General features: G+C 48.0%; 1 protein-coding gene across 11 annotated transcripts in view; it reads left to right on the top strand.

The window, feature by feature from the left end:
* The window catches only part of GBF1 (golgi brefeldin A resistant guanine nucleotide exchange factor 1), a 178,424-nt gene that overhangs the window by 150,275 nt on the left and 3,946 nt on the right, over window positions 1-24,203 (top strand). For 8 of the 11 annotated variants that reach the window (XM_074958518.1, XM_074958522.1, XM_074958525.1 and 5 more), the window contains 18 exons: window positions 908-1,110; window positions 1,451-1,574; window positions 1,882-2,007; window positions 2,734-2,816; window positions 6,860-7,096; window positions 7,906-7,999; window positions 11,350-11,526; window positions 12,038-12,102; window positions 12,206-12,329; window positions 12,974-13,045; window positions 13,602-13,696; window positions 14,421-14,574; window positions 15,633-15,855; window positions 17,743-17,906; window positions 18,392-18,638; window positions 19,191-19,390; window positions 22,807-22,957; window positions 23,710-23,840. In XM_074958518.1, coding sequence (XP_074814619.1) covers window positions 908-1,110; window positions 1,451-1,574; window positions 1,882-2,007; window positions 2,734-2,816; window positions 6,860-7,096; window positions 7,906-7,999; window positions 11,350-11,526; window positions 12,038-12,102; window positions 12,206-12,329; window positions 12,974-13,045; window positions 13,602-13,696; window positions 14,421-14,574; window positions 15,633-15,855; window positions 17,743-17,906; window positions 18,392-18,638; window positions 19,191-19,390; window positions 22,807-22,957; window positions 23,710-23,840 — 2,670 coding nt within the window. The remainder of the gene's footprint in view (window positions 1-907; window positions 1,111-1,450; window positions 1,575-1,881; window positions 2,008-2,733; window positions 2,817-6,859; window positions 7,097-7,905; window positions 8,000-11,349; window positions 11,527-12,037; window positions 12,103-12,205; window positions 12,330-12,973; window positions 13,046-13,601; window positions 13,697-14,420; window positions 14,575-15,632; window positions 15,856-17,742; window positions 17,907-18,391; window positions 18,639-19,190; window positions 19,391-22,806; window positions 22,958-23,709; window positions 23,841-24,203) is intronic. The other 3 variants (XM_074958526.1, XM_074958527.1, XM_074958519.1) reach the window with 1 other exon arrangement.

The raw sequence follows: 24,203 nt of genomic DNA, 5'->3' as shown, positions 1-24,203 counted from the left end.
GAATAGAGTTGTCTTTAAAAAAAAAAAAAAAAAAAAAAAAAGCCGTTTGTTTTATTGTCCCAGACTCTCAGTTGGTTTTGCTTGTCCTGATAGAGCTCCAGATGTTCCTGCCTCACCTGCTGAACTCTTTATAGAGAAGTAAGAACTAACTCCTGGTCTACACTAGTAATGTACACTAACTATCTCTCTCAGGGGTGTGAAAAATCCACATATACCAATGTAACCTGCGGTATAAACAGTGCTAAGCTGATGGAAGAATTTTTATGTGGACCTAGCTACCACCTCTCGGTGAGGTGGATTGTCTACACTGTCAGGAGAACCCCTCCCATCGGCATAAGTAGTATCTACATACCCCAAGCCCTTAGTGTCTTTTGCTTCTGTGTGCCACATAGGTGCATAGGACTCTTGCTACCTGTACTCCTGTCAGTGGTTTAGAATGAGATTCCAGTAGTCCAGAAATACTGGATAACAATGGCTACTGTTGTAGAGGAGTGGCCCTGATCTCCTGCCATTTGTTCGGAGTTCATCTTACAACTTCCTCTGCTCTAGTTGAATAGCAGTGTTGGGGAGGGCGGGATATCCTGTAGTATCAGAATTAGTCACTGGGTGAGACTTGAAGCTTTTTGTGGTTTGTGCTGTTCACTGTTGTTTTGTTGTGTCTCTGAGGGAGGTCTGCAGATCTTCTGTCTTTGGGTGATCCCTCTTCCAAGATCACACAAGTATAACAATGTATTCAGTCCTGAAGTCAGTCATATTTTTCACAGTGCCTTTGAAGTAATTTTGTTTTGTGGCTTTTGACCCCCTAGAGCACCTGTAAGTAAAAAGTGGAGGTGAATCTCCAAAAAGAGGTTCTCCGCTTTGTAGGGCTCTTCAGCCAAACTGGTAACTGTTAGCTTGTCTCCTGCAGCTCCTGATAACTGGCACAGAGCAGTTCAACCAGAAGCCAAGGAAAGGGATACAGTTTCTTCAGGAGAAGAGCCTTCTGGCCATCCCCATGGACAACAATGAGGTGGCCCAGTGGCTGCGAGAAAATCCCCGGCTAGACAAGAAGATGATTGGGGAGTTTGTGAGTGACCGTAAGAACATAGACTTGCTGGAGAGCTTTGTGGGGTGAGTATTTTTCCATAGTTGGTATCTGATGTATTTGGTCACAAAGGGGAACTGGTTCAGGAGCTAAACAGACCACCAGCTACTATGACCACTGTTCCTGCTTCGTCGCTCCTATCCACTGGCTGTTATTGGTGACTTTTCCTTCTGCCTTCTTCCACTCACCACTCGTGTCCATCTCCCTCTGCTCCCTGCCCACCCGTCGGTATGGCTCATTCCTGTATGTTGATCCTCAGTGTTTTCCAGTCAATAAATCTGTGAGTGCACACATGCCTTGTTTTGTCTGCCCTGCCTTCTTCTCCTGTCTGTTTCTGTCTCTCATAGCATTTTGCTCTTATTGCAGGACTTTCAATTTCCAAGGCTTAAGACTGGATGAAGCATTACGGCTTTACCTAGAAGCATTTCGCTTACCGGGAGAGGCGCCGGTGATTCAAAGGCTATTGGAAGCCTTCACAGAACATTGGCGGGTGCGTACTGGGTGGGAAGAAATTATGCTCCATCCACCCCTTGTGTATGTTTGCTATCCTTGACATGTCAAATCACAGGGTGAATCTGACCTCTTTTGAGCTCCCGGTGTTCTATAACATTACTGTGTAGGTGGGGGGTGGCACAGTGACTTCTTCCGGGGCATTGTCCAGAAGCTGGGAGTAGAGTTCTGATTTTTCAGCCAGTCCATTTGTTGGATTCTGTTGTGCAGGCAGGAAAATGGAGATCTCAAGTCATGTGTGCATCTGTCTCCTATGGATCTGACTTGTGGCTGTATTTGTCTTTCAGAAATCAAATGGCTCTCCATTTGCTAATAGTGATGCCTGCTTTGCCCTGGCCTACGCAGTTATTATGCTGAACACTGACCAGCATAACCATAATGTCCGCAAGCAGAATGTTCCAATGACCCTAGAGGTGAGAGCAGATTCCCTGCACGTGGCTGTTATGCTGCCTCTTCCTTCTCTTCATTTTAGGAGCACAGAGTTCTATTTTCACCTTTCTGGCTTTCTTCCGTTTGCTGTTCCTTCCATCTTCTGTTTAGTCTGTCCCACTCATCACTCTTCGATGTACTGTAAATAACAGTAGTGTTGGGGTTAAGTACAAGAGTGACGCAGTCTGAAGAAATGAAAGCTAAGCAGTAACATGCAGGGAAGGTTTGAATTGCTTTTACTCTGTAAACACAGTTTCGTGACCTGTACCATAAGAACCAGTAAGAATGAAAAGAAGCAGTAGAAAAAAGACTAGTCGATTAGAGAAGTGATGCTAAGTGAATAAGCACTTGGGGAAGTGCAGAGAGCTCAAAGTGATGGCACAGTGTTCTTACAAAGGTGGTGTATTTGTCATCCCAACGCACAATTGAAGCTAATCACATGTAACATTAATGGACCATCCCCATGTAATATTACCTATCAACAGGTGGGATGGAGGCTACTGAACGCTAAACATGCCACTAAAAGGATTATTCAATACTCCCTGAATTGTAGTGTTTCTTGAGTCCCAGGAAAGGCAAGCAAACAATTAATGAGACCCATGGAGTCTGCAAGCTGCATATGGGCCTCTGAGTTGCTGAGTGCCACTTAAGTTAGTGTTTTTGAAATATTCTTAAGAGAATCATCTTGGTGCTAACTGTAATGTTCCCAGGAATTCCGGAAGAACTTGAAGGGGGTGAATGGAGGCAAAGACTTCGAACAGGACATACTGGAGGACATGTACCATGCCATCAAGTAAGTATTCAGCCCTCTATCGCGTTTCCATGTACGCACCGAGCAAAGCGGCTCTGTTTTGGTCTGTGAGACCTCTGGAGCACAATTAGAGAGAATTCTGCTGATCATGTGCCAGTCTGCCTTGAACCTTCCATCTCAATCTGGGGCTGTGGTAATAGGCTCATCACAGTTATTGAATTGGATTTGTGTAGTTGGAACCTTGCCATGGTATTTTAATCTGCAAGACTTAAGATAAAATTATTTTTTAAAAAAACATGGCTTCTATCAACATGTGAAGGAATGGCAGGGTGAGAGCGGTACATGTGAGATACTGTAGCTAAGAAACCACTCCTCTGGGTCAGGCTTCCAACTGTATTAGAACTTGTAGCGCCAGAGGCGGTGTCCCTCCCTGATGCTGCATTGGTGCCCTGAGATGGTGTGGCCAGGTCTTGGTCTTGTATATTCTGCTTTTGAATTTGTCCCTTTCTCTCTCATGAAACTGTCTGCTCCTGGTCTCTGCTCCTCATCCCTGGGGCTCCTGGCACACAGACTGTTGCTTGGGGGAATTCCTGACTGCTGTGGTCCTTTCGTGCTCAGAGTTGGCTGTAGGTGGGGAGGCTTTAATAACTGCTCAGAAATTATCGTATTCAGTAAATCCAGGCCCAACCACTTCGAAGCTAAGGGGATTACAGCTTTGAGGAGGCAGGATGTGACTCTGACTCTCAGCTGGTTTCAATCCCTGATTGCGTGCAACAGCTGGGTCCAGAAACGAGGCGGACTTCTTAGTCCGGCGCTCCCTTTCAAATCTCCTCCAGAAGCAGAGTTATGCAGGCACCTGTGCTAAGTACCTAGAAGTTCAAGAGGCATCTCCAGATTTCAACAAATAAATTGTAGTTTTGATCAGTGTCTATTGCCTGATGGGGTTCTCCTCCCTTCAAACAGAGTTCAGAGAGTCTTCAGAGATCTTTTGTTTGTCTGATGACTCTTATCCCAGAACCAGCCCAGTTTTTGTAGTCAGTCCACAGGCTGTCTCATGGCTCTGTTAAGAGCACTGATGCTAGGACAGCCTGGCGTACACAGTCTTGCTCCGTTACGGAGGTGCTGTCATGACTCAGTAGTTAAGATGGAGGCTTTTTGCACTTAAAGTAGAGATTCAGACTGTCACGTAGATGAAGAATATTGCATATCCTCTTCAAATTACAGCACTTGTGCTCTGGGCACAGAATTAAATTTCTGAGAATTTCCAAGTAAATCCATTAATTTATTTGAGTTAAAATTAATCAAAATATGGGTCCTTTAAGAAACTTTTTGTTGGGTATCAAACTGTTTGTTCCAAACATAACAGTCTCTTCAAACTTTCCCTACAGTTGAAATTTACTGCAACCTTATGTGTAGGTCATATTACGAATTTTTTTAAATTAAAGGTCACTTTTTGCAATTGGTTTTCATAAGTGGAAGGTTCTTCAGCAGCTGAAGAATGTCCTTGCATAGAGAATTCCACAAAGAACTGACCTCTTTCAAAATGGTTGATATCTCCTAATCTCAATGGGACTGAGGCCACAGTCTGCTCTCAGTTAGGTGGGGCAGGGTGGGTAAATTAATATCTTTTATTGGACCAACTTTGGTTGGTAAGAGAGACAAGCTTTTGAGCTCTCACAGAGCTCTTTTTGGGGTCTGGGAAATGCCCTCAGTGTGTCACAGCTGAATACAAGATGGAACATGTTTGTTTAGCATAAGTAGTTAACACATCTTATAAGGGACCATTCCAGGTGAAGTGGCCTGTTCACACCTCTCCTGTCATAGCAGGCAAAAGGAGGGCGGGAGGAAGTAGGGGTGGTGTGTTAGTGGTTTATAGATTGTTGTAATAAACCATAAATCCAGTGTGTCTGTTCAGTCCATGATTTTTAGTGTCTAGCAAAGTTTTTAATTTGAGCTCCCAGGTTTGTCTCTCCAAAATGTTTGTGCAAGTTTCCTTTGAGAATGAGGACTGAGAGGTCAGATATAGACTGATGTAACTTTTCACTTTGTGAAAAGTGTTCACCCACAGGTGATAGGGTGTTTTTTGTTTTTTATCATTTTTCTGTGAGAGTTCATTTAAGAGCTTGGTGATCGTCTGGTTTCACCCACATAATTGTTGGGGCATCTAGTACACTGGATGAGGAACAACACATGTTGTGATACGAATGGTTAGGACCCATGGATCCTTCAGGGTGTGTTGTGGGGAGTGTTGACCATCATAGCAGTGGAGATATGTCTACAAGTTTTGCATCCATTGTTCTGGCAGAGTCTGGTTCTGCTTTAAGTTGGTGTGTTGTTGGGAACTTGCTTCTGATGATGAGCTCGGAGAGATTGGGTGGTTTTGGGAAGGCCAGAAGAAAGGGTTCAGGAAGGATTTCTTTCACGATGTTGTCCCCATTGAGTATGGGTTGTAATTGTTCAGTGATACCCATATGGGTTCCAGTGTGGGGTGGTAGATGGCCACTGGGGGTGTGCAGTTCAGGGGGGAGGAGAGGTTATTGCTGTATTGAATCAGGTTCTCTTGGGTGGCCCATTCCATGATGTGATCTACTTCTGGTGGAGTGTCCTTGTTTGGTGAAGGCAGTTTTGAGTGTATTAAGTTGTGTATCCCTGACTTTCTCCTTTGGAGCATATTCTGTGGTACCTGAGTATCTGGCTGTAGATGTCAAATTTTCTTAGTATATTTGGGGTGTTTACTAGATTTGTGAAGGTAGGTGTGGTGATCTATGGGTTTCTTGTATATAGTGTCAGTAGAGTTCCATTATTGAAGCTGATCATGGTATCCCGGAAGTTGATGCGAGTGTGGGAGTGTTCTAGAGAGAGTTAAATGGATGGGAGAGTTTGGTGGTTGGTGAAGTTGTGGTGGAAATCTGAGGCTTTAGGTCGTCTGTCCAGAAGATGAAAATGTCATTGATGTATCTTATATATATCATTGGTTTCATGGTGCATTTGTCCAGAAATTCTTGTTCAAGGTGGCCTATGGAGAGATTTGCATATTGGGGAGCCATCCTAGTACCTATGGCTGTTCCCATGGTTTGGATAAAGTGTTTGTTGTTGAATATAAAATTTTTATGGGTGAGGTTGAAATGGATGAGTTTGGCAATGTTTGGGGTGGATAGCTGAGTGTTATCCATTATCTTGTAAAGATTTGAGGCAGGTAGCAATGCTGTCATTGTGAGGGATGTTGGTGAATGGGGAGGTGACATCCATGATGGCAAGGATGGTGTTCTCAGGGATTTTGTTAATGTTGTGGTGTTTCCTGGAGGAAGTAGGTAATGACCTCAGTTGGGTGGTCATTTTGAGAAGGGCATCTATCTCCTATTGGTCTTCACGTGTCACCCTTGTGACACCAAAAGTAGATAAAATATCTCAATGTTTTTAGATTAAACTGATTTTTATCCTAGGACTTCAAATGCTACTATGCATTAATCATAATTGTATGGTTAATGCATAGTGTTTCTACAGGGAAAAGTTAAGGGTATTTGCATGCCTTAACTGTAGATTTCTGTGCCTTAACATGTTCAGATTTCTTTTAAGTTTAATGCTAACTTTGAATTTCCTGGCTTTATAGTGCTTGATTTTGGTATAATCACAACATCCCTAATGTTTTTACCCTAAATTACCCATATGTGCTCTTTGCTATAATGCCGTATTAACTTAGTTTTTGTCTGGGAATGCATAAGCTACCTGTGCGAAAGATGAATGGGGTCCTAAAGGAGAAAGAGGATGCTGAGCTGCTAGTTATCAGGTGTCCTGGCTAATTCCAGTTTGGTTAACTGCATTATGCTCTAAATTCCCTCTTCCGTTTTAGACAGAGATGGATTCTTCGCAACACTACACAGCTGCTTAGGTCAGGAAGTGGAGTGCTGTTAACAGATTTTCCATTCCAACTCCAGTATGCGTGCACTTGAATGGTGGGCAAAGTGATCCCAGGGTGTGCATAATTTGTGATGTGCTTTGAGATCTTTTATAATGAAAGGCATTGTGTAAATTTTAGATTTTTTTCATTCTGAGCCAAACCTAACCTTTGCTTCCATCCCTGTTAGAAATGACGAGATAGTGATGCCAGAGGAGCAGACGGGCCTAGTGAAGGAAAACTACATATGGAATGTACTGCTGCATCGTGGTGCTACTGATGAAGGCATCTTCCTGCACATGCCTCCAGGAAGCTATGATCACGATCTCTTCACCATGACTTGGGGCCCCACCATTGCAGCCCTGTCCTACGTTTTTGACAAGAGCTTAGATGACACAATCATCCAGAAGGCTATCTCTGGCTTCAGGTAGCCCTACGCTTCCTCCGCAGAGATCTAGTAGGCTTCCAGTCTGTGGGTGTAAATCATCCCCATTTTGGGCAGTGTCTCCTGTCTGCCAGCTGGAGGGAGCATAGAGAAGATCAGCTGTTGGCTTTCCCTAGCAAGTAGAAGCTTTTGCTCCCAGCCTGCAGCCCCACATTACTGGCTAGTGCTCTCCCCTGGGCTCGTGTAGATCCAGTCCTTAAAGGCTTCTGATTGGTACCTCTCAATCTTTGTCCGGTCTACATTGTTGTAATAAATTATTTAAAGTGATTGAGCACCATTTAAACTTAGTCGTGGCCAGGATAGGTCCTAGTATGTTTTTTGGCCAAGCTAGTTCTCAAAAATCTCTCCCTAGACAGAGCAGTCTGTATTGGGGGGGTCTTTGGTCACAGCTGGGTTCAAATTAGGTATAAGCACATTTTAAAAGCTCAGTTATTACACCATTGTATCCAGGGCCTTTTTGAACTTTGAACCTCAACACCATGAACAAATTCACCACCTGTACTTTTATGCTAAGGTTTGAACTGGGGACCTTGGTCCTGTCTGCCTGGGCCTCTGAGGCTGCAGTTTGTTTTCTGGACCAGCACAAGGAAATACCAGGATCTCTGCACCTGCCAGTAGTTTGTGCTGGAGGGTGGCAGCACAGAATAGAGATGGGTTGCTAACACTGGCATGTATTGTGAGATGCAGGGGAATGGTCCTGCATTGTCAATGAAGAGGGAACCTGACCTGGGGTTCTAGACTGGGAGCGTCCTGTGCTGTTGTGGTTACATTGCTTGTGGTTTGTCTTTCAGGAAATGTGCAATGATTTCTGCACACTATGGCCTGAGTGATGTGTTTGACAACCTCATAATTTCTCTCTGCAAGTTTACTGCCCTCAGCAGCGAGGTGAGTTTGTGGGGAGGGATCTGGAAGCAGATACTTGTCATATATCATCTTCTGTCTCAAAGTTTCTGCTGTGGAGAGGTTAACTTTTACAGGTGATGACATCCCCTGCAGATATATTCTCTGTTGTGTTTTTCAGCCCCAGTGCAGGGATTTTCAGAGTGAACTCTTCAGTGCAAGTGAATGGAGAAATGTGATTTGTCTGTAATGAAGTAGGGTTTCCACACAGCAGCATATCCTAATATCCCCACTGTTTCCTTCTAGGTGTTGCGCATGTGGCATTTTCAGCAGCAGTTTTGTCAGGGATTGGAAGGGATCACCTGTGGCAGCCAAGTTGCTTGAATCACAGAAGTTTCTACTCTGTATATGTCTACACTGCACACCACTGGCAGCAGCATGTCAGTTATGTGTGGCTACATGTCACAGTGAAAAGCAGGCTGCATCCATGCTGCAGCATGTATCTACATGCATCAGTGAAGGGCTCTGGCAGTGGGGAACTGTGGCAGGGAAAGGCTCCAGCAGCAGAGAGTTGTTTGAGCCTTTGCTGCCTTCCCTCTGCCAGAGCCTTTCCTCTCTGCTACAGTCTCTCCCTGAGGTGGAGAAAAGCTCAGGCAGCAGGAGGACAGCGGGACACTACACTGCTAAAAATAGCAGTGTAGACAGAGGAGGCATTGCTTGGGCTTGTAGAGAGCCGTGTGAGGTACATATCATAAGGTTCTGGTGTGTCTATACTTGCCTAAGCAGCGTCTCACCATCTGCACTGGTATTTATACCTGTGCTAGAGTGGTGTACACACTCCACCCTGCTGTAAAGCATGTGCAGAGTAGACGTACCCTGAATGTATTGGGAGAGGGACACAATACAAATACTCTGTAGACAAAGCCTTTAGAAAATAGAGCAGGAATTTGAAGAAGTTCCTAGAGTACGTGTACGTACGTACACACACACACGAGCACTGTTGGTTGACATTACAGAAAAGTGGTGGGATGAATGAGTCTGGGTTGCTGGAGGATTTTCTTTTTTTTTTTTTTTTTCAAGCAGGAGAGTGTATGCCATCAAAGAACTGTTGAACTGTGTAAATCTGTTGGTCCCAACCTTTTAGAGCACTGTACCAAACTACTAGACTAAGCCCTGCAAGGCTCCTAACAATTGCCTGCTGCATCCCATTCAATTGTGAGACTGAAATTTGGCACGCTGCAGCCCGAGTTCTGTTGCAGTTTAACAAGTGCATCTTTTGGTGGGAGATATAAAATCAAGGACTTCTCGTCCTGAAAAATGCCCCTGGCTTTTCCACAAGAAATAGGGTCTTATCCTTAGCTGTATTCCAACTGTACCGATTATATTCTTCAGCCCTAAATTTCCATACAACCTGAGGACCACAGATATTTGAGAGGTAATATAGTAGAGGGGAAGGCAGTGTTTTAAGGGGTTGAGAAGATGACTAAGAGCAACAGTGAGAAAGTAAGGAAAGACCATTTTAGTTTAGGTTAGCTGTTAGCCGTTTCCCTAGGCAAACCTTTTAGTGATCAGGTATCTTTTCTGAGGCACTGCAATTGCAAGATGTCGCCATATTGCCATATTGTCATAGCTGTGAGAGAAGAGATGGAAGAGGTCTTTGCAAGGAATCAACTGGTTGTAAGCAAGATCACCCTGCTCTCCAGTGGATTCAGTAGTGTTGTTCTTCTTGCCTTTCTCTGCAGTTAGACACTCACCCACTGGGTGTTCTGGAGTTGCTGTCTGTTGGGATGAGTTGGATGTGGCTGGTCAGTGCACAGAGGAAGCCAAGGGATGTTGAAGTTCATATTTTGATGCGAGAGCTCACTGATATGTATGTTCCTGTGGTTCTTTCATAATAAAATGGGGGCTGGCACTGGAAATGGAACAAAGGTAGCTGAAACTTTCTTGCCAAGCTTGCCGCATAGAGCCACTCATGCAATACAGCTCGGGTCATTAGCACTGACAGCAGCGCCTGCCAAAGCAAGTAGTTTTGCAGTTGGACCTCTTTCAAGAGCAATGGGATAACAGGGTGGGACACATGTTTTCTGGGCTTCAAGTATGAGATCTGAAGAGTTACACTTCTGACTGGTCCAATCTTTCTCACCCCTTCTCAATTAGCCTTGGGGGCAGAACAGAGTTATTGGATTTTCTGTTCCTTACTTACACGGATTATTTCTTTGCATAGTGTTCCTCCTCTTGAGAGCCTTTTGGGCTCTTCAAAAACATTGGACATATTAGTTCTGATCCTTATTCACATGGTTGCTATATTGCTTTACTGAGAGACTCAGTTTTGTAGCATGTGGTCAGTTTGATGGAATGGCATAACACACTTTGTGTTGGTAAGCTGTGGATGTATTGGACAGGTTGCCTTTATGAAGGGACTGTGGTCTAGTAATTAGCACAGGGGACTGCAGATCAGGACTCATGGTTCTGTTCCCAGCCCTGCCATTGACTGAGTGGGAATAGCTGTGCCCTTAAGCAAGTCACTTATATAGTCATGTTACTTAGGGTTTGTCGAGACTTAAAATGCTGCAGCAGTGCCTCTGTAGAGCATCAGTGCATATACTACCTATGCTTCCGGGAAAGGTTCTCCCATCAGCATAGGTACTCCACCTCCCCGAGAAGTGGTAGCTGGGTCTACAGGAGAATTCTCCCACTGACCTAGTGCTGTCTACACTATGGGTTAGACTGGTTTAACTGTGTCGCTCAGGGAGGTGGATTTTTCACTCCCCAATGATGTAATTATACTAACCTAATTTCCTGATGTAGAGCAGGCCTGGGAGGAAAACTGAGGTACAGAGAAGTTAATAATTCATGCCTCTCCGGGGAGTTGTGATGTTGAATGAAGTATTAGTAAAGAGCTTTGTGATTCTGGAATGAGTTACTGTAGTGCCAAGTCTTAAGCCTGGTTTACCCTAGGAAATGAGGTTTGTATAACTTTGTTGCTCAGGGATGTGAAAAATCAACATACCTGAGCAACCTAGTTAAACCAATCTAACCCCTGGTGTAGACAGCACTGTATGGGCAGGAGAATTCTCCAGTTGAGCTAGCTACCACCTCTCGGGTAGGTGGAGTACCTATGCCAATGGGAGAACCCCTCCTGTCAGCATAGTAGTAATGTCGCTGAAGTGCTACAATGGTGCATCTCTGTCTTCCCTCTGTGTTTCAGCAAGGGTCAGGGAAGCCAGCTGAGCCCAGCCTTCCCCAAAATTGAGTGCTAGCTGTAGTTTACCCATAGCCTTTCTTAGAAATATCGTCTGTCCCATAGCAGGGTCTGCAATGCACTCCGTCCTGGGCTGTGTTGAAAGGGAAATGTGTCTTGCTGACAGACCGCCACCCACTCTTCTCTCTTGCAGTCTATTGAGAATCTGCCCAGTGTTTTTGGAAGTAATCCCAAGGCCCACATCGCAGCAAAGACTGTGTTTCACTTGGCGCATCGCCATGGCGACATTCTGCGGGAGGGCTGGAAAAACATCATGGAGGCTATGCTGCAGCTTTTCCGAGCAGAGCTGCTGCCCAAGGCCATGGTGGAGGTAATGACAGCCAGCTCCTGGCTAATTCAAGACAGGGCAAATGGGGAGCCCAGCTTTGCAGAGTCCCAGTTCAAAGGAGAAGAGAGCCTGCTTGGAAAGGCATGGCTTTAGCAGTGCGTGTATAGAGCAAGACAGCCCTTGAAGGGCTTAGCACAGTAGTGAACTGTGGGCTCCTGCTTCTCAGATTGGCAGATGTTTTTTGTTTGTTTTGTTTTTAATCTGAATTTGATTAATTCCAACTCTCAGACATCTGCTAAAATAAATGACAAGACATGTCTGTGTGGGGAAATGCAATGGTGTGGGGACTGCAACAATGCACTGTAGAAGGCCCAATTCTGTGGTTTTGCCTGTGGGGTTGCAGGTTTGGTGACAGTGTCTGTATGTGGGGGGCGGGTTATGTGCTGTGTATAGATCAGATAGTGTAGACTTGAATGGAAAATTGATTTGGGGATGTGAAGAAGACAGCTGAAAGAGGTGAACACTGGGACATGCACTCTGGTCTGACTTCCAGGTTGAAGACTTTGTGGATCCCAATGGCAAGATCTCTCTGCAGCGGGAAGAGACCCCATCTAACCGGTGAGTGGCATGGAGAGGTGTGGCTCAGCAAGTCCCTCGTGGGTGCTAGGGAACATGCATGGTTTCTTCTTGTGTGGCTGATGTGTGTGTATTCTGTTTGCAGCGGTGAGTCCACAGTGCTGAGCTTTGTTAGCTGGCTCACCCTCAGCGGTACAGAACAATCTGGCATGAGGGGGCCATCTACAGAGAACCAGGAGGCAAAGCGAATAGCTCTGGAGTGCATAAAGGTAATGCATGGGACTGAAAAGAATCTGGCACAGAGTGCAATGCATTGAGCAGGGGCATTGGGTGGTGTGTATGAGAGGACAGACCTTCACAGATCATGGGAAGTGGGGCTGTAACTCTTAAGTACCCACTTCCTGTGGAAGAGTATTAACCATTTAGATGGAGCCAGGATCCCAGAGGACTTGGAAACCTCAGGGACCTAACAGACCCTGAAGAATACCTGCATATGCACAGCTGTAGGGAGCTATAGTGTACTCCGTACAGGTCTAACACTACTCGTCCATGGGGAGCCACATTCCATAAGTCCACGAAAATGCAGATGCTTCCCCATAGGGAGCTGAGATGTTTAGTCCAGTTTAGAGTCCCATAACTAAGCACAAGCTGATGAGAATGGATTTGTAACAAATACAGATTTTCCCTGATGTGGTGACTTGTTCTCTCCCTAAAATTTGCCCAGTGGAGGCCAGGTTCTTTAGGAGGAATGGCTTCTAGTGATGCATATTGGTTGATCGGGGACTGAGTTCCTAGAAATGGGCTTGAAGCTCCCTCTCCAATCTACTCTGTGTGTGCAGACCTGCATGAACTGCGTTTCTTCAGGTTATGTCCCTGCTCACAGCACTCTCTCTTTCCCTTCTCTTCTTTGCAGCAATGTGACCCCGAGAAACTGATCACTGAAAGCAAGTTCCTCCAGCTGGAGTCCCTTCAGGAGCTCATGAAGGTGAGAGGCATCGCAGGCAGGTTGTAGGGCTGGAGGACAGTGGTCAGGAGGGTACACTGTACTTACAGCCATGTATCGCATACTGCGGTGGAATATTTCCCTTGCAGGTCCTTTTCCAGAAGACTTAACTAGAAGTACTTCAAGAACAGCATTCAGTTCAGCTTTTGGCTCACGGTTTCTCACTGTCTCTGGCATGGGAAATTAGGTCCAGGGACTTCCTTAAGAGCAGAGCCAGGTGTTAATTTGTTGTATAGCTTCTTAAAGGATCCCTGTGGGGCTCAGGAGAGGCTTGAGAATTCCTGTAGCTGTGCCTAGGAGCCCTGGGGCTGTCCTTCTTGCTTCCCCTTGGCAAACTGCATGCCTGAATGCCTGAGTTGAACATTAGTGAGTGCATCAGAAAAAGAACCTGGTGTCTCTGCTCTCCTAAATGGCTGATCCGGCTGCAGAAGCTGTGAAGTGCTGTGTGACTGGGGGAACGCACAAGCTGGTCCCTCTGGGAGGATTTTCACTGCATGCAGAGGTGGTGATGGGTACTGATGATCTTTGGCTCTTTCAGGCTCTGATCTCCGTGACTCCTGATGAGGAGACGTATGATGAGGAGGACTCTGCCTTCTGCTTGGAGATGCTGCTGAGGATCGTGCTGGAGAATAGGTGATTCTTTGAGCTGTGTGCCAATGCCCTTATTCAAACGCAGTCTCCAGAACTGCTCCAGCAGTGACTCACTGATGTGTAGGTCCAGGGGCTCAGTTCCTTATGGGCTTGGTTTGCCAGCTGAAGCACAACAGCTGGGTTTAGCAATTCCACCACAATACCTGTAAACAGAGGGCCATCCCCTCTGAATCTCTGCTTACTTCAGTGAGACCTAGAGGACATGGAGACTAAAATGGTGTCTGTCCCAGCTAGGTATGGGGAGGTGGGGGAGACCTGACTCCTAGGGTAGAGGTGGGGGGATAGTGTTGCCGCAGTGCCAAGTCGTATGAGCAAGAATTACCCTTCCCCCACATCACCTTGATGGTGGGGTGGGTGGCCTGTTGAAAATATCTCCTGCTAAATATTGGAGGGCTGGCAGGTGGGGCTGGTGGAGCCCCCATGCGCCTGGCACGCCTGAGGAGGGGAAGGGGTTTGCAAATTGAGCAAAGGGGCCAGGAGGTTCCAAGGAAGCTGCTGAAGCAGAGTTTAGAGTGCCCTCCCTCAACTGGTTGCTTGTGAATTATGAAGCAATGAGCTCCCATAGATCTGCTGTTGGTAACTCTCTGCTGGAGCGTCCAGTTGAAGCAGTGAGATACCAGGCGTGCAAGGTCTCTGAGAGCAGCTGCTAAGCCCTGCTGTTCATCTCCCTTCACCCTGCCCTTTCTCCTGTTGCTGTGTTGGCTAGGGACCGTGTGGGCTGTGTCTGGCAGGCAGTGCGAGACCACCTCTATCACCTGTGCGTCCATGCTCTGGAGTTCTGCTTCCTGGTGGAAAGAGCGGTGGTAGGGCTGCTCAGGCTGGCCATTCGGCTCCTGCGCCGGGAGGAGATCAGTGCCCAGGTAAGGGGGTTGGTGGAGGTCGGTGTACTGGGTTTTGTGCCTGCACTCACCAGCGCATGAGGGATCTGTCGCTGCTGTTAGTCATCCTCGCATTGCATCACTTGAGTGCTCTGAGTGCTGGCCTCCTCCCTGTATTTGTGGCAGGACCGCTTCCCACCTGTTCACTTGTCTTGGGATTTGGTGCCCTGCTGCAGACTTGAAGGCACTCTGAGATCTGTTTGAATTGCAAAGAAGGGGAGAGTTACAGCTAAAAGGCAAAAGCCATGGAGCCTGGTCTGATGGGTTCAGAGCAATGAAAATGAGGGAGAAGAATTCCCCTAAGAGGGCCCATATCAAGGGAAAGACCCATCCCCCAAAGGCATCTGAACATGCCACTTGTCATGGAGGAGGTAGGTGGACCTAGTCTGGGAGAGGGGAATCTCACGGCCAAAGGGACAACGTCTGCTTAAAGCCTAGTCAGTTAAAAGTAGTGTCAGACAGATTCAGACTCTGTGGGGCACCTGCATCTGAGAGCAGTTCAGAGTCCGTTTGACAAGTGAACAGACTGAACCGCAGACAGATGGTTCTCTGCACTCTTTCAGTTCTAGGGGTTGAAGGTGGTGTGTGGAACAGTGGTGACTAAAACACTTTCACCCAAGTTTGTGTGTTAAGCTTATGTGCTAAAGGGTAACCCTTACAATCCTCCTGGCTTGTAGCCTCTCTGTACTAACACATTGCCTGGGTGATAGGGAGTTTTATACTCTTTACACACCACATTGAATGGCCTTGTCCCTGCTTGTGCTGCTTTGCTGACATCCTACTACCGCAGATTCCAGCACACAGAAATTGTCTGCTGCCAGCCACCAGGGACTAAGGGACCTGGCTTAAGTACACTGTATGTGACTACTGCACACCAGCGAGCAAGGGGGCTGGGTTAATCTCACAGCCCTTTGCAGTGCATGCAACTCTGCTGAAGAAGCTGCAGCCTTTAGCTCTAACTGGGAGAGGAGGACTTTGGTAAGGGATGGGAGTGGATGTAGCGCTGGCCATGACCACTCACTGCCACCTTCCCTGGCCAGGTTCTCCTCTCACTCCGTATCCTGCTAATGATGAAGCCCACCGTGCTGTCCAGAGTTAGCCACCAGGTTGCCTATGGCCTCCACGAGCTTCTGAAGACCAATGCTGCAAACATCCACTCTGGGGATGACTGGTACACACTCTTCACCCTCTTGGAGTGTATCGGGTCAGGGGTGAAACCGCCCCCAGCCCTGCAGGTTACAGCAAGGGCAGATAACGACACAGGTAAGACAGAGGGCTGCTGCTAGGAAATCTGATGCCTGCTTGCCAGATAAGCAGCTGCTTCCTCAGGCTTTTCAATTAGCAAAGGGGACTGCAGGAAAACAAAGCTGATATTAAACTACATTAGCAAGATTAAAAGCCAGCACCTGCTGTTCACTCCTACTCATGATTTGTCCCTTTCTCTGCTCTGCCATCTCCTCCCAGAGCAGTAGCCAGTGCACCAGAGGGAACAATGGAAGGGAAGCTGAGATTGCACAGCTGCTGAGAGACTCTGCTGGGTTCCGAGCGGGGATCTTGTCCTGGGCCGTACAGATTAATCCCCCTCTTGGGGATGTAATATAAACCGAGCTATTGTCCACATCTTACTTGATGTTCTTACAGGGGGAGACAGCAAGGAAGTGAAGAGACTGGCTCCTCTGTGACCATTTTAAGAGCAGTGTGCTGGGAAACTGCAATCAAATGTTTGTGATTCTGAATCCATTTGGGTATAGACAGGGCACCGATCACTCATACAAAAACCTGCTCACCAGTGCCCTACTGTCTCACCCTGATACTTACCGATCACGTGAGAGCAATCCAGTTGGGCGCATGGGCAAACCCAATCTAAGTCCTCCCTCACTGCACATGGCAAAATGATTGATGTTGTGCCGTCAAAGCTCATTGCCACAGGCCTACAATAGAGGGCCTCCTTCCTCTCCCCAGATCTTACTTACGAGGTCCTGGGGCATTATACTTGCTGGTTTGGCAAGTCCTGCTGGTGGGCCTTTCATCTTGGCTTCTCCAGGGGCCAGCCCAGGGTTGTTCTCTACACTCTCTTCTAGCACTGCTATCTGTTGGTGGCACAAGCGTGTGACAAGACCCAGTGGCAATGTAACAGACCACAAGCTCTTCTGCCATGAGTCTTGTACCAAGAAATGCATTCGGACATTCACATCCGAGCTCTGCCTCCCTCCCTGCTGGCTAGATTGTAGCAAATGTGGGATGTTGGAGAACACCCAGCGATTGCCCATGAATAAGTGATCCCATTGGCTTCAGTGCTGCCCCCAGCAAGGATTGCTTATCTGGGAATGTGTGATATCAAACTGAATGGTAGGTGTAGGGAAGGCAGCCCCTATGACACAGCATGCTAAAGTACACTGCTGGCTATTGGGGAGCATGAGATTAGTGCAGGGGTGGGGCTGGGTGAATGACCCTGAGGCCCTGTCTAGCGCATGAAATTCTCAAACACATTGGCTGTGCTGCTCTGTCCCACCATAGCAACTGCAGTAATTCTCCTCAAACTCCCCTTTTCCATGTGATTTTTCTGATCTGCCCCCCTGGAGTAGAGCGCTGCTGAGGAGCCTGGAATGAAAGCACTTCCATGCATACAGATGGGGCTCAGCAGTTAAGGCCACATTTTTGGTTGGATCTGCATGTATCCCCTGTTGAGTATGGCTATGCAGCAGGCAGTGTGGGTGCAGGGGGCACATGCACAAATGGGGGTGGGGTGCGAAAGATTTTTGCAAATGCAATTTTGGAGGCCAGTTTTGAGAACCCATGGCTGGGCTCCATCATTATCCTGTCCAGGCTTCAGCATTGGATTCTCTCCCCTTCTAGGTCCCCAGCCATGTTAGCCAGCTGGAGTATGGGGAATCCTGTGGGAATTCCCAGCGTAAATCACGTTTATCATAAAGCCTGCTATAGGGGAGAAACTATTACAAAGATCTGGTCTCTCTCTCTTTTCCCTGAGGGTGCTGCTCTGATGGCTGCTTTCATGGGGGAAAAGCAAGAGGAAATGAGGTCTGGCCAGGTTCTCCTCTAACTGGGAACTCATGGGCTGGAGCAGCCTCTTTTGGCTTATATCCCCTGGAGCTCTGGCTTTGGCTCACTTATGTGCATTTCTTTTTGAAGGTGCTCAGTCCGACAGTGAGATCTCCTTGTCCTACCACCCGAGTGATGTCAGCCTGGACCGTGGCTACACCTCTGATTCTGAGGTATATGCTGATCACAGCAAGCAAGGCAAGATGCATCGCTCTGTGACTGACGTGGATGTGGTGAACAGCGGCTGGCTGGTGGTGAGTAAGGCGAGGGCTGCCTGGGGCAAAGGCTCAATCCCTTGTAGCAGCAGAGCGTACCAAAGTGAGACAGCTGTTAGCACCACAGCTGGACATGTATCCACTGGAGTTGGGGTGCATCTGTCAATGAGCTCCCTGCCCTGCAGATCCCATCCTCCTCAATGTGCATCTGACTTGCCCTTGCCCTGTAGCGAGTGGGTGCCATTCTCTGACAGCTTTGGGTGGAGGGTGGGGTGGGGTCTGAAGGGAGTGGGACTGGAGAACAGAGCAAGGGGGGTGAGGGGATGAGAGGCACAGGTGGAGAGGAGGTGAACGGGAGCAGACAACTGTAGAAAGGAGGGGAGATGGATCCAGCCAGCAGCAGTACCTCCTGTTGGTGATAGAGAAAACACCTACCCTGGGGATGGGCTGACGCGTGTGTGCTGTGCTGTGCTGTGCACGCGGGGCTGCATCCTCTCACGCTGTGCTATTGCTCTGCATTGCAGGTTGGCAAGGACGACATTGACAGCCCCAAACCCACGGCTGGGCTCAGCAGGCAGGGTCCATCTCCTCTCGTGAACCAGTATAGCCTGACTGTGGGTCTGGACCTGGGCCCGCACGACACCAAATCTCTCATGAAGTGCGTGGAGTCCCTGTCCTTCATTGTGCGAGATGCTGCTCATGTCACTCCAGAGAACTTCGAGCTCTGCGTCAAAACCATCCGCATCTTTGTAGAGGCGAGTTTGAATGGAGGTAAGGCGGGGCTTGGTTAGGGTGCGTCAGACAACAGCACACAGAGGAGCAAGGGACAAGCAGAGTGCACCCCCGAAGGAGGAGAGCCAATTGGCTGTGGGATTTTCTTGGTGGGGTGGGGGCAGGGGGAGGCCTTGTCACTTTGGTCTTTTAAAGCTTGACTGGCTGCAGCAGGCAGATCACCCAGTGGGGATCGGTCTGGCCATGGGCGCTGGAGTAGTGAGCTAGTGCTGACCTCATTCCATAGCCCCTTCCTGTCCCTCATACTTGCCAGTGAGGGGGACTGTGTGACTGCGATGTGGAGAAAGAGGAGCACCATCAGCCGGAGAAATGGCATCCGGGTGGTGCTGCTGCTCCGGGGCTTGGTCCCAGCAGGCTCTGAGGATCCACAGACCTCTGGGGGCACTCGACACCTCATGAGGTTGGGCCCTTTACTTCAGAAGGTTGTTAGTATGTAGATTGAGAAGGGCTTGCGGGCCAGTCTGCATTGGGATCCCAATGTGTGTGGTGGAGTATGTCCATGGGTATGTTATGGCTCCTGGTGCTCCCTAGGGTACAAGTCCCAGGAGAAGCGGGTGAAGAGCCATAAGTATGACGGTAAATCCAACCGATTCAAGAAGAAGCCAAAAGAGAACTCGCTGAGGCGCTCACGGGCCTCAAGCCAGCACCAGAGCCACTCCCACAGCGACGAGGAGGAAGACGAGAGTGTCCCAGCCAGCTACCACACTGTGTCTTTACAGGTTAGTCAGGACGTAAGTATAGCCAGGATTTCCTCCTTTCCTTTCCCATCTGGGGGCCCCGCTGCCCACCCTTGGTGGGAACTCCCCCAAGAGGGGTGGGGCTCATCTCTATCAGTGCTCAGTTAGGGGTCAGGCATGTGTCTGGTCCTAGTGTTAAGGGGAGAGTGGGAGGTGTCTGTGCGATGAGGGAAGACACAGGCACTTGTGGGGGGTGAGGTTTAATAAAGAGGGGTGAAGGCTGTGTCTGGAGCTGTGGGGGTCACTGAGGAGGGTGACTGGGATGGGGGGGATTTTGTGATGAGACAGTGAGGGGCATGAGAAGGATTAGAGGGGTGTCTGTGATAGAGGAACGAAGGATGTGTGAGCCCTGGGGTGTGTCCGAGGTGGAGTTAGGGCACTTCTATGGGGGGAAATGAAGGATGTGTTTGGAATTTAGGGGTCTTTGAAGGGGTCTCTGTCTGGAAACAGTTCTCAATCTGGACCTTGATTACTGGCCATGTGCAGCGCCATGCTGGGTGTTGTCCTGTGGGAAGAGTCATGCTGTAGATCTAGAGTTCAGTAACTGAATCATTAGTCCCTGAGCAATAGCCTTGTTACAGGCTTTACGCTGAGAAGATCAGACTGTACCTGGTCAGCACGACTGCAGTTGTCTCCCTCTCTCCAGAAGGAAAGCTCCGTCCCCACATACCTAGAAAGGACTCCATTCTTTCCCATGTGACCCACTAGTCCTTCCCCTGATCCTCCCTCCTCCCAGAGGATTACTTCTTCCTCCTGTCCCTTAAAGACAGGCTCATCTCTGCCAGTGTGTCTGTCCTCGGCTCTCGCATGACCCAGACGTGCTCTGTGTATGGTGGGAGGCATAGAGGGAGGTGACCCCCCCCCCAACCCCCTGTCCCCGGACTGTGCACTGGTGTGGGCGAAGCTGGGTGAGGAGTGGAAGTCTTTAGCCCTGGTTTAGGGGAAGGCAGGGCATGGCATTGCTTTGGGCACTAGAGTCCTGCAAGTTGCCAGTTAGGGAGCGGGAGGTCAGGTCCTGCCCCACCTTTAGTTCCCTACAGGAGGTGGGCTCCCATATGGACCTCTCAATGTCACAGAATTAGTGTGGAATGTCAGTTCTGCAGGAGAGAGATGCTTCTTGCAGCTTGTGCCCTTGGGGCAGGGAGTCAGTGTTTTGTTTACAAACAGAGGCAGGGTGATTAAGATAAGAAAGGGCTCTGTGATTAAATTAAGGATCTGGAAGTCCAGTTAGATGAACCTGTAAAACAGGAATCCCTCTGGGGGTAAGGGGGTGTTGAAGAGAGAAAGCAGGGGACTTAGAAGAAATACAGCCAAGCCCTCTGAGCCAAGTTTACATTCAGGAAAGATCAGAGGGGTAGCTGTGTTAGTCTGTATCCACAAAAGCAAGGAGAAGTCTGGTGGCAACTTAAAGACTAACAGATTTATTTGAGCATAAGCTTTTGTGGTTAAAAAAAAAAGTGGGTTTTTTACCCACGAAAGCTTATGCCCAAATAAATCTGTTAGTCTTTAAGGTGCCACCAGACTCCTCCTCCTTTTTATTCAGAAAAAAGGGAGATGTGAGGGGGGTAGGTGAAAAGGAACCAAAACCCAGGGAAGGGATAGCAGATATAGAGAAGTTCCCACTCTATCTGTACTTATGTGGCCCCATCATCACAGTATGACTGCCTCACATCACAACCCCACAGTGAGGTAGAGCAGTGCTGTTATCCCCATTGTACAGATGGGGCACTGAGGGACACACTAGGGTGACCAGATGTCCCGATTTTTATAGGGACTGTCCCAATATTTGGGGCTTTGTCTTGTATAGGCGCCTATTACCCTCCACCCCTTGTCCCAATTTTTCACACTTGCGGTCTAGTCACCCTAGGACACAGACAAAAGGCGAGATTTTCAAAGGCACCTCGTGGGAAAATAGACCCTGAGCCAATATATATATGATGTGTAACTCTGGATAAAATGGCTCAGATATTTAAGTATGAAGTGTATAGTTATTAACCACACACGTAATCATATGTTCACTGTGATGTTAATATCTCTGAGTGTAGGCACTGATGGCAATAGTTTTACTTGATTAATGTCTAGGAGATTTGACCCTCCAACTTTCTTTCAAGAGGAAGAGCTGCCAAGAGCCCTGGTGCTGTTTATTTTCCTTTCCTGCCTGCAGTGACCCTGAGATACCGCAGAAGTCTCCATTTTTTTTTCAACTTTAAAATGTGGAATTTTCTTGGTGTTTGGTTTTAAATATTCTCCTGTGAAAATTGCAGCGCAAGCACTGTAGTGTTGTGTTTTAAGACCCTTCTGGAAAGTAGCCTCTAAACAGAAGGCAGTGTTGCCAGCTCTCATGATTTTGTCATTAATCTGTCATGAGTCTCATGATAATTATTATTTTCCTTAAAGCCCCAGCTCCTGGAGTCAAGTGGATATGTGATGATTTCATCCTTCATTCTTAAAGAGAAATGAAATTTCTAGCCCTTGTGGCTGTGGAGAAAGCTTCAAAATGTGACCCCAGTGCACTGTAAAGGCTCAAAAAGCAGAATATAAATAAAAAGAACGCCAAATATATCATTTTTACATAATCTCATTATTTTTAAAGCCAATCTCATGATTTTTGGTGAATCTGATTCATGATTTTTGAACATTTGGGGTTGGCAATACTATGAAACTGACTTGATAGTGTCAGTTTCACTCCTGTTTAAAGTCAGTTTCTAGTCTGTTATTTGTAGTGGGGTAACACCCCTAGAGCCCCAGGCAGGTGCAGTATAAACTCATGGGGCCTTGCCCTAGTAGGATGTTTCCAAAAGTTAAATGATCTATTCCAAGCTTCATGAACTGCAAAAAAGTGATAGAAAGTAATCTAGATTTTTCTACAATTGTTTCAATTGTTGTATTCAAAGAATTAGTAACAAAGTAAGTATACACATTAAAATTTTAAACCAAACCAGTGTCCCTTAAGTGAATTGACACAAGATGTTGGAACATGCTCGTATTAGAGGATCTAATATTTATTTAATTTTCTTTCTTTATATAGGAATTAGAAATTGTTATCTGACAGGAGCACTGTATCTAAGATCGGGGGTAGCCATGTTAGTCTGTATCCGCAAAAACAACAAGGAGTCCCGTGGCACCTTAAAGACTAACAGATTTATTTGGGCATAAGCTTTCGTGGGTAAAAAACAATGCATCTGAAGAAGTGGGTTTTTACCCACGAAAGCTTATGCCCAAATGAATCTGTTAGTCTTTAAGGTGCCACCAGACTCCTTATTGTTTTTGTATCTAAGATGTTATCTGGGGAAAAAACCCTGAGTTTTCAGGTGCCCAAGTAGCCTCTGGAATCTGGTTAAAGTTGCCCTCCCTCCCAGTATGAAATGGCATCCCTGGTGCGTTGCTTACTTGGATGCTTTTAATTGCAGTTGCTGGATCTCATGCACACCCTCCACACACGAGCTGCCACCATCTACAGCTCTTGGGCAGAGGAGCAGCACCACCTGGAGGCCGCAGGGAAAAAAATAGAAGCAGACTCTCAAACACTGTGGTCCAACTGCTGGTGCCCGTTGCTGCAGGGTAAAGCCCCCCCTCCCCTCCCCTCCCACCACTGCTTTCCTATGCTGATGGGGCGGAGATTTCCAGTGTCAGGGTGGGGGCTGGTACACAGGGCCGAGCCCTGCAGATGGGGGAAGGAGAAGAGTTCAGCTAGGGCTGCTCCTCCTGTTCTCTCCAGCTGGAAAAGGACACTGGACAGCAGTTGTATGACAAGTGATGTCTGAGCCCAGCTTGAGAAGAAATCAGTGCGTTTGCTTCTGTTCCTTGGCTGTTTTGACATGGCTGTTGCTACCAATACCCTTCCACTGGCTAACATCCTGTTTCACCCAGGCCAGGGGCCTGGCAGCTGAGATGAGCTTGCATGGCAGCATGGTAAAGGGCCGCAGTGACTAAGTGACCAGCAGCACTGCTGTTCTGAACGGTCAGGGCTGAGCGTCGTCCAGCACCATGGGGCTGGAGGGAGATGTGACTTAGTGCTCAGAGCAGGGCTGCGAGCCGAGTCTGACATGGCATCTCTGCCACTGGCTCACTTTGGACTTGTCGTTTTACCACTCTAGGCCTCGGGTTTCCCATCTGTGACCTCGGTGCAGTATAGCCTCTCTCCTGGGGGTGAAGGAGGGTCAGCATATGCCCTTCCCTAGCTCCAGATTGCATGGCAGTGTTGCTCTGCATTAGAATGAGCTTTTACACTCACCCACGGGGTGGCAGCGGGGGACGTGACACTGCCCTATGTTTGATGCGGAAATGAGAGTCTGGCTCTCACCCGTGTGCAGGTATTGCCTGGCTGTGCTGTGATGCCCGGCGTCAGGTGCGGATGCAGGCACTCACCTACCTGCAGCGGGCTCTCCTCGTGCATGACCTGCAGGCGCTGGATGCTTTGGAGTGGGAGTCCTGCTTCAATAAGGTAACCTTCCAGCTGAGCTGTGCACTTGAGCAGGGGAGCGCTGCCTCTGGGAACTGTAGCTGGAGTCGGCTGGCTTCCCATTGGCTTTAGCAGCACTGTATGGGGGAGTCAAAGAGCAAGCAGTCCAGGGGCTGAGGGCACTGGCTTCCCATGCCCTGTGGCTAGCATGGGAGTGCAGCTGTTCCAGGCAGCTGCCCACTCACAGTGAGGGATTGGGCTTTCCCCACTACCAGTCCCTCTGAAAACCCCTTTGCCCAGACTCCCAGCTGAACCTCTTTGAGGTGTGAAAGCAGCCCTGTCCTTCTCATTTCCTGAGCTGCCTCTGCGCTTGCTGGCCTGGGAGTGAGTCCCCAGAATGCCATG

This window comes from Natator depressus, chromosome 7 (assembly GCF_965152275.1).
Source record: "Natator depressus isolate rNatDep1 chromosome 7, rNatDep2.hap1, whole genome shotgun sequence".
Lineage (NCBI taxonomy): Eukaryota > Metazoa > Chordata > Testudines > Cheloniidae > Natator > Natator depressus.
This window is presented reverse-complemented; position numbering and strand designations above follow the sequence as displayed.